Source organism: Pristiophorus japonicus, chromosome 1 (genome assembly GCF_044704955.1).
Source record: "Pristiophorus japonicus isolate sPriJap1 chromosome 1, sPriJap1.hap1, whole genome shotgun sequence".
Taxonomy (NCBI): domain Eukaryota; kingdom Metazoa; phylum Chordata; class Chondrichthyes; family Pristiophoridae; genus Pristiophorus; species Pristiophorus japonicus.
In genome coordinates this window covers 194,120,597-194,133,548 of record NC_091977.1, presented here as the reverse complement: position 1 = coordinate 194,133,548, position 12,952 = coordinate 194,120,597, and the positions used below count along the sequence as shown (strand labels likewise).

Genomic DNA, 12,952 nt, shown 5'->3' with positions numbered 1-12,952 from the left:
CAGGCCCACCAATGCGAAGACGGAGGCAATTGAGAACGCACTGAGGCCACAGGACGTGACGGAGCAGCGGGCGTTTCTGGGACTCCTGAATTACTTTGGTAACTTCTAAGTGGGTCTTAGCACACTGTTACAATCACTGCATGTCTTACTATGGAAATGGGATGAATGGGTTTGGGGCAAAAGCCAAGAAAATACCTTTGTAAAAGCAAGAAAATTATTATGCTCAAACAAGTTGCTTGTGTTGTATGATCCATGTAAGCGTTTGGTACGAGCATGTGATGCGTCGTCATATTGCATCGGATGTGTATTGCAACAAGCTAATGATTTCGGGAAATTGCAACCGCTTGCTTATGTATCCAGGAGTCTGTCTAAGGCTGAGAGAGCCTGCAGCATGATTGAAAAAGAATGTTAGGGTGTGTCGATGGAGTAAAGAAAATGCATCAATACCTGTTTGGCTAAAATTCGACTTGGAAACCGACCATAAGCCACTTATAACCCTGTTTTCCGAGAGTAAAGGCATAAATACTAACGCATCGGCCCGCATCCAGAGATGGGCACTCACGTTGTCCGCATACAACAATGCCATCCGCCACAGGCCAGGCACAGAAACCTGTGCCGATGCTCTCAGTAGGCTGACCTTGTCCACCACAGGGGTGGAAATGGCACAGCCTGCAGATCTAGCCATGGTTATGGAAGCATTTGAGAGTGAGCAATCACCCATCACTGCCCGGCAGATCAAAACCTGGACAAGCCAGGACCCCTTATTATCTCTAGTCAAAAGCTGTGTGCTTCACGGGAGCTGGTCCAGTGTCCCAGTGGAAATGCAGGAAGAGATAAAGCCGTTCCAGCGGCGCAAAGATGAAATCAGACTGGGGCAATCGAGTAGTGGTCCCCAAGAAGGGCAGAGACACCTTCATCAATGACCTCCACAGTACACACCCAGACATTGTGATGATGAAAGTGATAGCCAGATCCCACGTGTGGTGGCCCAGTATCGATGTGGACTTGTGAGTCCTGCGTTCACAGATGTAATACATGCTCGCAGCTAAGCAATGTACCCACAGAGGCACCGCTAAGCTTATAGTCTTGGCACTCCAAACCGTGATCTAGGGTATATGTCGACTATGCAGGCCCATTCTTGGGCAAAATGTTCCTTGTGGTTGTAGACGCGTACTCCAAGTGGATTGAATGTGAGATAATGTCGGCTAGCATGTCCGCTGCCACTACTGAAAGCCTGCGGGCCATATTTGCCACTCACGGTTTTTACCCAATATCTTGGTGAACGATAACGGGCCATGTTTTACCAGTGCTGAGTGCAAAGAATTCATGACCCACAACGGGATCAAACATGTCACATCTGCCCCGTTTAAACCAGCGTCCAATGGTCAGGCAGAGAGAGCAGTGCAAACCATCAAGCAAGGCTTGAAGAGGGTAACTGAAGGCTCGCTGCAGACTCGCCTATCCCGAGTCCTGCTTAGCTACTGCACGAGACCCCACTCACTCATTGGGATCCCACCTGCTGAACTGCTCATGAAAAGAGCACTTAAGACAAGGCTCTCGTTAGTTCACCCTGATCTACATGAACAGGTAGAGAGCAGGCGGCTTCAACAAAGTGCATATCATGATAGCTCAAATGTGTCACGCAAGATTGAAATCAATGATCCTGTGTTTGTATTAAATTATGGACAAGGTCCCAAGTGGCTTCCCAGCACTATTGTGGCCAAAGAGGGGAGCAGGGTGTTTTGGGTCAAACTTTCAAATGGACTCATTCACCGGACCAAATCAAACTCAGATTCACGGACTATCCTGAGCAATCCACCTTGGACCCTACCTTTTTTGATCCCCCAACATACACACCAGTGGCAACCGGCACCACGGTTGTCCACGAAGCAGAACCCATCATCTACAGCAGCCCAGCAGGACCCAACACACCAGGCAGCCCAGCAAGACCAGCTGCACAGCAGCCCAGCGAGGGCCCAACAAATGATTCAACAACACCACCTTTCACACCGAGATGATCAACCAGGGCAAGAAGGGCCCCAGATCGACTCACATTGTAAATAGTTACACTATTGATTTTGGGGGGTGGGGGAGTGTTGTTATATATGTTAACTTGTATTTACTCTGTACAGCCAACAGAGTGCTCATCCTCTGGAGTCCCATAATCCCTTGGGAGCACAGGTTGGAGTCCTCAAAGGTTGGAGAGGCACTCTGGAGACCTGCAGTCAAAGACTAAGGTCACACGTTACTTTGAGCTCACAGTGTTCAGTCTGACTCTTTCTCCATACAGAACAATAACCTCCAATGTCAACAGTTGTATTTCCCCCCCCAGACTGTTTAAGAGTTGAGGAGATTTGTGCAAGAAAATATTAGAGGTTGTTTTTAGGTCTATTACTGCACCAGTTTTCTTATATAGCCTTAAACTTTCATTACAGTGTATTGTCCTGTGTAGAACTGAGCGTGGTTACCCAATCTCAGCTGCTCATGCTATTATAATTGACAAGGTTGGGGAGAAATTTAGCCAGGGTTATTGCCTCCAAATTACCATCCAGTGATAGTCAGTACAGTGCCTGCTGACACTCGGGTCAAGAATCTGAGAGCCCTGCTCCACTGCTGGGTGAAGGCGGAGCTGGACTTCCAGCTATAGATGCTGACCCTGTTCCAAATTGAAGGGTCAAGATCATTAGCATGTTTGGGGCGGATGCATCAGTGGTGCCGACACTGACAGGGGCCAGGAATGTCAAAGTGGATCCATACCGCTCCAACACAGCAGAACAGTTTTGAGAAGGGCTTCACTATAGAACAGCTGAAACATTCTTGAGAGCAATTGTGCCATTCTGCAAGATCATTGATTCCCTTAAGCACTTTTAAAGAAAGAACTAGCATTGAGCTTCTGCACCATAACTAATTCCGTTGCACTCCTGGTTGGCCTCCCACATTGTACCTTATGTAAATCTGAGGTCATCCAAAACTCGGCTGCCCATGTCTTAACTCGCATCAATCCTGTTCACCCATCACCCCTGTGCTCGCTGACCTACATTGGCTCCCGGTTAAATGATGCCTTGATTTCAAAATTGTTTTCAAATCCCTCCATGGCCTCGCCCCTCCCTATCTCTGTAATCTCTTCCAGCCCTACTACCCCCCAAGTAATTCTGACCTCTTAAGCAGCCCTAATTTTAATCAAAACCATTGGTGGCTGTGCTTCAGCTGCCAAGGTTCCAAGCTCTGGAATTCCCTCTTTAAACCTCTCTGCCTCTCTTTCCTCCTTTAAGATGCTCCTGAAAACCTAGACTTTGATCAAGCTTTTGGTCATCTGCCCTAAATTCTCCTTATGTGGCTCAGTGTCAAATTTTGTTTTATAATGCTCCTGTGAAGCACCTTGGGACGTTTTATAATGTTAAAGACCCTATATAAATACAAGTTGTTGTTGTTATTTATACAGCACCTTTCATGACCTCAGGATGTCCCAAAGTGCTTTACAGCCAATTAAGTAGTTTTGAAGTGTAATCACTGTTATAATGAAGGAATACATGACAACTAAATTGTGCACAGCAAGATCCCACAAACAGTAATGAGATTATAATCAGATAATTTGTTTTGATGGTGTTAAATGAGAGATAAATATTGGTCAAGACACCAGGGGGCCGAAATTCACCTTCACCGTAAACAAATCGCACCTACCATTTTTCCTATGTTTTCCCCGCAGTGGATGAGGTGGCCTCTTGCGTGAAATTCAGCTCTTTGTCTTTTTTTTTTGAGCGGAGCAGAAGTCGGTCATAATGGGGACGGAAGTGGGGCGGGCAGAGTGTCCGCCGCTGTCGGCCATCAGCGTAGCGCTGATGATGTCATTATGATAGCGCGACACCATGTCTCTCCCCTTCACTTAAAGGGGAGGGCTGCTGCGAGCTCTGCGATTATTTTAGTTAGGCCCAATGAGCCACCAGGGAAGGTTTTGGCCGGGCCAGCGGCCTGGCACCCAAGTGGAGGTGCCAGGCTGCCTGTTGGCAGCCCGGCCGAACCAGGGAGCATAATTGTCAGGCCGACTTGGCAGTCGGTTGACAAAAAAAAAGATGGCGGCGGTGGCAGTGGGCCCTCCCCTTTAATGGCGGCCGCACTGCCATTTTGCACACACTGTAAACACAGTGCACCGACAGAAAAAATTGTCAGGGCACCGCATGGCGGTGCAAGAATTCTTTAGATGAATTTTGCTTGTGGGGCGGGAGATCAATGGTTCATTTAAGAGGTAGTGGGAACTGCCGGAAAAACCACCAAGGAGAATTTCGCAAGCGGCGGCCATTCGACAAAAAATCAGCAGCCATTCGACACCGCCGCGTGGCCGCCACTTTCCAGCAATCGGGAGGCTGAGTTTCGGCCCCCAGTTCTTTTATGAATACGGCCATGGGATCTTTTACAACAGCCTGAGAGGGCAGATGGGGCCTCAGTTTAACTCCTTCAGTACTACACTGGAGCGTTAGGTAAGATTATGTGATCAAGTCTTCGGAGTCGAGACTTGAACCCACAATCTTCTCTCAGAGGCGAGAGTGATACCACTGAGCCGCAGCTGGCAGTGAATTTAGAGTGTTACGAAAGCTCATAATGGAACCGACACTGGCTTTCAGCAGGCAAGGGTTCTGTTGGACATATCAGTTGGCAGGCTGGGCGGAATTTCTCAGAAAGCCCAGAAAGTCACCCATATATACCTCCTTGACATAAAGGACAAGGTGGAAGATCTGTCCTCCTCTCTCCACTCGCACCCCACTGGAATTTCCCAACCATTTGTCCACAGGCTTTGATAGTCAGATCTGGGTTCCACACCATTTTCTGTCCCCCTCCAGCAGTTAACATGGAGATACAACCTGGGCCAAGACAGAATATTGGGCCCTTATGTCTCGGCTCATATATGAAGAATAATTTGGGAGAGGTATGGGAGGGCGCTCTTGGAACTGTACTGCTGCATGAGTCAGTGCCTTTTAAAATGAAAGAAGAAAACAGAACTAAACAGAAGCATTTGTTGTATCTGGCTTTCACTTCTTCTTTGTGGTCCAGATTTCAAATCAGTTTTTCAGAGTCAAAGAGATTGGAAAATTATACAGTATCCATGTATTTGAAAGCACAAAATGAGATCCATCAGGGGAATTCCTGCACTAAAATGTTTCCCCTTTTTGTTTCTTGTTTCAGGGTGTGAAGGAACATAAATGTGGAATCTGTGGACGTGAGTTTACTTTGCTGGCAAACATGAAGCGCCATGTCCTTATTCACACCAACATCCGGGCCTACCAGTGCCACCTTTGCTTCAAGAGCTTTGTGCAAAAACAAACATTGAAGGCACATATGATTGTCCACTCTGACATCAAACCTTTCAAATGCAAGGTTTGTATTGATTAGTTGCGCAGGCTAACAAATAAACTGTTTCCGCCTAATGACGCACTGGCAATAATTGCGTGGTTGCAGTAACTTGATACCAATAATCCAATTTTCACGTGAGCAGTTTCGTCAGGTTGTACACAGGACTCAAATCATTAGATTTGATTGTTGGCAATAACTTTGACAAACATTGTGCGCAAAGCCCAATAGCACAAAAATGTCACAAATAGATCTTATTAGGAACTTATAACGCAATAGATTAAAGGTGGTCAGTATGATAGGCTGCTATTATCACACATAGTTAACAAAATATGATGCAAAGTGATGCGCTACACTAGGCAGGACCGTAAAATTAAACAGTAAAAGGTAAATGTGCCATAAGTGAGGGAAATTAGGAAAAACAATGAGATACAGGAGGCCTCCCTTTTGGTTCAGGAGCATAAGGGGAGCCAAAGACTGGGGAACAAGTCAAATGCCTCAAGAGGTGCTGGGCTTAAGGAGATGAGAGAGAGAGGAAACAGGAGAGTTGTGCCCAAAGTTACATTTACGTTAGTTGTGGCACTTGAGGGCCCCGATTTTAACTCCGGGTGGGTTCTGGGCAGGGTGGTGGCGAGGTGAGTTGGATACTCACCCACTGTTGCAGAAATTGGTCCAGCTATTTTAACTCCTGGGTTATTAACATTCCCCCCTCCCCCCCGGTCTACTTCCCACTCGGAATGCAGGGTAAAATGGGTGGGAAGCAATTGCCCCGATCTACGGAAATTCAATTGCCCCATAGCTGACCTCCGGCATTCAGGTAGGTGTGCAGAAGAGGGTCTCGCAGGAGGGAAGGGGGGAATATTGGGCAGGGGAGGTCCAAATTATCCTTTGTGGGATCTGGAGGAGCTCTCCTGTAGGATCCAGGTAATTCGAGGATGGGTAAGTAATCTGGCTTCCAATGGGTGGGTAGGATTTAAATCGCCCGAGGTATTTAAACTTAGAAAGAGCAGGGTTGCCCTATATAATGCAAGTTATTGTTATGTTCGACATCATTTTAAGCTCAATAAAAAATCCAATGTCACAAGCAAGTAAATATTATATAAGTTCGTATGACGATAAAGAAAGTTAATTCTACTTATTGTTAACTAGCTTCATAATTAGCGCTATTCAAATACCTTAAATTTGTATATCTATATATCTCACTGTGCGGCTTGACGCTTGAAGCGTGTGCTTTTCAAAATTATCAACGTTAACTTTATGGAAATTTAGGCAGCTATGTCACACAAATAAACACCAACATAACTAAACACAAAACTGATTCTAATACACTTTCTAAAAATAGGCTTGTTTTCTGTATGGGGGAGTTCTGCAAATATTATCTAGTGACTCGGGCATGCTAATGACATGAAGCATTTAAAATAGAGATACAAATCAAAGGTTTAATGGATTGGATGCTCATATTTGCCAAGCTTCTGAGGTCTCAGCTCTCGCTATATTCTGAGAAGATTGTTACTTTCTGCAAATAGTTTTTTTTTACATTCGTTCAAATCTTTTGATTGCTTTAAACATTTGGAGCCTGACACATGGTCCATTCAACTCAAATTGCCTTTCAGTATCAATGAACTAAACAAATCGTTATCACAATCTCACCTTGAGAGAAAGATTTTTTATACCCAAAAACAGCTTTATTGAATTATAAACACTCACAACAGAAAGCAATAAAAGGCAGTAACTGTGCAAAACAAGAATAAGTACCCTCAGGATATTATTGCAGGCTATAATATAAAAGAGAGAGAGTCCAAGAAAAATCACAAGGCAAGAATTACAGTTCTAATAACTTAGTAAAGAAGGAACAGCCAGAACAAAGTGGGAATTTAATAATGATCAGCCAACTATCAACTCGCCAATGCAACACCTTTCCGCAAGCAGAGAACTGACCAGCACCAACTGATGGGGTGAAATCATGCTGTGCAATATTCACATATAAATCCATTAAACCGTTCACATTAGTATGCTAATACACCACTCTTCGCTGCCGTCACCCTCCTGCACCAGCTCGCGCTGCTCCCTGGAGTAGTATACCTCCACGCTGCTCCCAGGGCCGCCACACTGCTACTTTTATGGCCCCGACCTGCCGCTGGTGTTCTCACATGGTGGTCATCCTCATTTCGAGGGACCGCCTATGATGATGATGAATACACCACAAAACAATTTCACTCCAAAACAGGCCTGACAAAATAATATGCGTATTACGGTCCTAGCATATAAAGCATTGCAGTTAGGCCAGAGCATGAAAAGATTACTCCGCCTTTCCAAAAAACAGTTACTTGGGGGCAAGATCAGTAAGATGTACCATTGCTTTGCTCATTGCAGTGAAAGAGTCCCATTCTTCTCAACCAGTTTGAGGATGAAAGTCTCCTTTTTAAAAAGAAGTCTGGGTAGTGCTTATCTGCGACTTGCACAGAGTTAAAATGAGATTATAATTTCTCACTAACCTACAATATTCGCGTGGTGAACTAAAGAGCAGAAAGTAAAAGGGACAAGTAAAACATACTTTTTAAATCCTTACTTCTACACCAAGCTGAGATGCTATCTACAACGTTTTGCTTATGCCGACAGTACTGCAGTTAATACATATTTTAGGTATCTTTCATTGCTGCAATAATTATTCAACATTAGAGAATCTATACAAAATTAATGGTGGCTGTGTTGCACAACAGAAACTGTATTTTATAAATTATAAAAGATAAAGGGGCCGAAAGGGGGACCTTCAGTTAAAGGGGAGGGCTGCTGCAAACTTTGCATGGGGTTCAGTGAGGGTCACCAGGGAGGGTTTCAGCCGGGCCAGCAGCCTGGTACCCAAGAGTAGGTGCCAGGTTGTACGTTGGCAGCCCGGCCGAACCCATGACCACCATTGTCGGGCCGACCTCAGAGTCGGCCGACAAGTAGAATAAAATGGCGTCCGCAGCAGTGCACCCTCCCCTTTAAGGGTGGACGTGCCGCCCAGCCACACACGGCTTCCCGCAGGAGAGAGCTGTCAGTGGCACCTACCGGCGACGGCGCTGCTCCCGCGGGGCAATTACCACAGAGGGTAGAAAGGGGGCCGCCGCCGGTCAGTGTGGGGTTGGCGCGGGCCCAATGGGCATAGAAACTTGTTCCCGGCCCGGGGGCAATTTTGGACGAGTTGGCCCATCCGTCTGCCCCCAGTCGGTAAGGCCTCTTTGAGGCGGTAATGGGCCTTAAGGAGGCGGGCAATTTCAGCCCCAAAGAGTTAACAACATCCTGAGGACTCTTAAATGAATACATTCCAGTTTGACAACTATCATCATTTTGGGAACTAGACAAAAAAATGATCAGCTGATTAAATACCAGGCTAAGATCTATGTCTGACCCGGGCTGGTAGAGGGTTAAAACAGTGACCAGATAGATGCCTTTTGGCATGAAGCTCCTCTTCAGCAGAAGGAAGGATATCGCTGCACTGACTGCCTGCTTAACAATAGTTTCATGTCCCCGGGGAACTGTCTGCAAATAGATTTCATCTCGCTTTCTCTTGTACTCCTTAAAACTTCCTGTTTTCTCACGGTCCTTTTGGACAGTGTACAGACTTGCTCCCTCTCTCTTTGAGAATTTGGAAACCTCTCCAAAGGAATTCATAGTGTGGAAAGCAACATTGTTTCATAACCTCCTATTCCCAGAGATTTTAAATGTTGGAATTTAGAGCTATATTTAGTAATGTGATGGTTACTAAATATAGCTCTAAATCCCAACCAATTGAAACTGGATTACTGACTGCAGGCGATTGAAATGGTACTTAAACTATTGATAATTACATTTATTGAGGTAATTGCACTATTTCAGTGGATATTTTCAAAGCAAGGTTCAAGGGTTTACTAATATCTGAGATTATAGTCATCAAGACAATGCAGTTCCTCAGTAATATATTTACATCATTTCTTGGGGCAGAAGAGAGGCAAAAGTGCCCACTACTGAACTCATTCCCTCCAAAAGTGCCATTAGCAGGCTTTCTGCTGCCATCCCAGGATGTAATGGGATCACTCTCCTTGGGTTGCTGGTACTTAAGGTAGGAGGCAAGGAAATTAGATGGTTTGCCTGGCCTCGCCACCCATCCCCACCAAGTCCTTTAAAAGCAGTGTGGTGGGCAAGCATTGGGCGCCCAAGTTCCTTCCTGCGAGGGAGGAAAATTCCTGGCGGCACTGAAGAGAAGGCATCTGGCAGTAGGCTTCCCTGCCACATTTCCCTTCATTTTCGCTGCAATTCGGCGCAATAGATAGAGAGATATGTAGATAAGTAGGCAATGATAGATAAACAGACAGATGGATTGATAGATAACATAAGCATATATAAATAGATGGATCACCCGATAGATAAGTAGATAAATAGAAAGATTGATCGACATATAGATAGAGATCCAGGAGCTTAAATATGTGACAGTGTGAAGCTAAAGGAATGATCAGAAATAACTGTCTCCAAGTACTTTTCTACACCATTATTCAGACATGTATTGAGACACACTGTAACATTATTTGGGCAGACTCTCAGACGAGCCTTTATTTATCTTTCTTCCATGAAAGGCACGTGGTGTTACATTACACTTCAACAATCCTTTTTTACTTTGCATGATTCTTGGGAGCATGCTAGCACAGAATCAGACCTAGTCTACTGGTAACAAACATTGAAATCTCTGTGCACACAGTTCAGAGTAGCAGGCGACAAATCTCTCTGTGAGAGAGGACACAGGCCATGTGCAAAGCTTTACCGCGGGCAGTTTGCAGATTCTTTTGAATTAACAACAACTACTTGTATTTATATAACATTTTTATACAAATATTGAGGCATTGCAGCAGCAACACTTGTTGCTGGCAAAAAAACTTGGAGGTCTGACTTAAGCCACTGCAACTTATTTTGTCGCACTGTACAGTCCTAAATCTATTCTTGTGGTGATTAACATCTCAACAGAATACTGCATTCTTAGAAATTAATAAATAAATCAAATTCAATTGTTTATTCATTTTTATTGACAGTTGTGTGGAAAGGAGTTTAACCGGATGCACAATCTGATGGGACACATGCACCTGCACTCTGACAGCAAGCCATTCAAATGTCTGTATTGCCCCAGCAAATTTACCTTGAAGGGAAATCTTACACGTCATATGAAGGTTAAACATGGAGTCATGGATGGAGGGCCTGATTCACAAAGTAAGAACATAGATTTTAATGAAATATGGAGATTTTTTTCAGAATGTGACCTGCCTGATTCACCGCATTGAATATTTTGAAAGCTCTCTGTCCTTTCTCTCTATTTCCCTTTATTTCTCTCTTCACCTCTCTTCCCTTCTGTCTTTTCTCTCCTCTCTTAGTCCCCATTTCTTCCCTCTTTGACCATCCTCCTCTCTCCTCTTTCTCTTTCTTTGTTTCTCTTCCCATTCTTTCTCTCTCTACCCCTCTTTCTGTTTCTCTCTTCCCCCCTCTTCTTTTCTTCTCTCTCCTGTCCTCTGAAGATTCCATAATGAAGGGTTGGCACGCTACTTAGTGAGGTATTTCATCACTTCCAGTTGGAAAGGTCTTTTTATCATTTCTTTCCCTATGCCTGGGAGGTAAAGGAAGCAGACCCATTCCTACAAGAGAAGCTTTTAAATGAGATAGCCTGGCTGGAAATGTAAGGTGATGGGTGCAAAGATAATTCTGGGATTATGCTATAAACTACCACTGAAAACAAAAAAAGAGGACAGGTTACTCTATGAAAATATAAGAAATGTGTAAACAGAAATTTAAATTCAAACCTAATATAACTGCGGATGCCCAAGAGATGTAGAAACTGAATGTAATGAATGACCTCAAGATCCAGAGCTGCTGAAGATCGCCCACCATGGCCATCCGAAGTGTCCTCAATGGAAGCTGAGTGGTCTTCCATGTCCCAAGCAGTAGCCACTGGGGAAGCACTTCGTAGGAGCACTAGGAGAGGTAAATGAGCACAGAAAACAAGCACTAAGGGGTTGCACAAGGTGATTCTTAAATATTTCTGTTAACTATTAGAAACAGATGGAATTGAGTTGTTGGCTACATTTGCTTTTTGTTCTGAATTTGGTGTTGGTGCTTATATTTGTAGTGAAGTGAGGGCAAGACCCTGAAGCCAGACTGAATTAAGGCAGTCAGATAGTGATTGTAAGGTCAGGGGTGATAAGAATGATGGGACTTTTGGTGTATTGGAGATGGGAGGAATGGTTCAAATGAAGCGGTCCCGGGTGTGTTTCTCTCTGAGAGCTTTGGGAGCTAGGGGCACTGGTGATCAATGTTGCTCCTGCTCTTCCTCCTCTTCATGCTGCTCTCCTCCTTCTCCTCCTCCTCAACCTCCTGTTCCTGCCCCGACTCCTCCTCTTGCTGGACTTCTTGCTGCCCAGATGCTGGTAAGGGCTGGTCCCTCACGATGGCAAAGCTATGCAACATTCAGCAGACAACCACAAATCTGGATCAGGTGTTTCTACAAAGCTCCTCCCGAATGGCCCAGGTAGAGGAATCATTGTCTGCTGATGAGTGGATGCTCTACGATGTTTTTGGTGGCAGCATGGCTCTTGTTGTAAGCCAGCTCTGCAGCTGTGCCTGGGTTGCTGGCAGAAGTCACAAGTCTAAATTCGTCCAGTAGCGACCCTGTGACCTGACGACCTGGTTGGAATAAAGGCAGCAGAGAACTGGAGCTGGATGAATAAATCATGACTGAATCATTGACATCATAGAATCATAGAAATTTATGGCACAGAAGAAGGCCATTCAGCCTATCTATGCCAGCCAAAAAAGAGCAATCCAGCCTGTTATGTCTTTAATGCTCTAATGAATGACTCCACAAGGTCTAGTATTGTACTTGAGCTGTTGTGACCTTAGTCCCATTTATTGTAACTCCAGAGTGAAGCACAAGCATGGTGGGCAGCCTTTTATACTGGGCCCTGCACACCTATGCAGGTGACCCTCAGGTCTCCCACCGCAGTGCCCTCTGGTGGCACACTTTATGTGACTATACAGTTAGTATAAATGGTCTACATACATGACATCACTTCCCCCCAAGTCTTTAATGCAAATTGACTTGTACACTGATGGTGACCTGGGCTTTGCTCTTCCTGGTTGACCATTGGAGGGTCGCTTCTAGCTTGGTAGTGAGATTTGTTGTCAATGGAGGTTCCAGTGGTATCTGGTTGTGAGTCTATGACTACTCCATTACCCGCCCCTCTCCACCCCCCCCCCCCCCCCCCACACAGAGATCATGCTAATGGCCCGTTACATGCAAGTTGTATTCAAGTTCATCACATGGGTTTTACATTTACATCTTGGTACATTTGTTGGTTGGATTACAGTTGCGCTTCTTTTGGTGTGGTACATTTACATGATCAGTACAGATATATCAGTACAGGTACACAAGGACAGTCTAGTTCCAGCACGGCCGGATGAGATCCGGGTCGTCTGGTGGCAGCACAGCGCCCCATGCTAGTGGGTCTGTGGGCGAGGTGAGCTTATTTTGCTCAAGTTGCCGGAGCTCAGGGTTCTTGCCGTTACTCCTAGTGTTGGGCAGGCCCAAAGACAGCTGATGTGTCTATGACAT

At 45.1% G+C, this 12,952-nt stretch overlaps 1 protein-coding gene across 2 annotated transcripts in view; it reads left to right on the top strand.

Moving 5' to 3' along the window:
- The window catches only part of znf366 (zinc finger protein 366), a 65,027-nt gene that overhangs the window by 44,596 nt on the left and 7,479 nt on the right, over positions 1-12,952 (top strand). For both annotated transcript variants that reach the window (XM_070868220.1, XM_070868131.1), the window contains exons 3-4: positions 5,179-5,370; positions 10,386-10,560. In XM_070868220.1, coding sequence (XP_070724321.1) covers positions 5,179-5,370; positions 10,386-10,560 — 367 coding nt within the window. The remainder of the gene's footprint in view (positions 1-5,178; positions 5,371-10,385; positions 10,561-12,952) is intronic.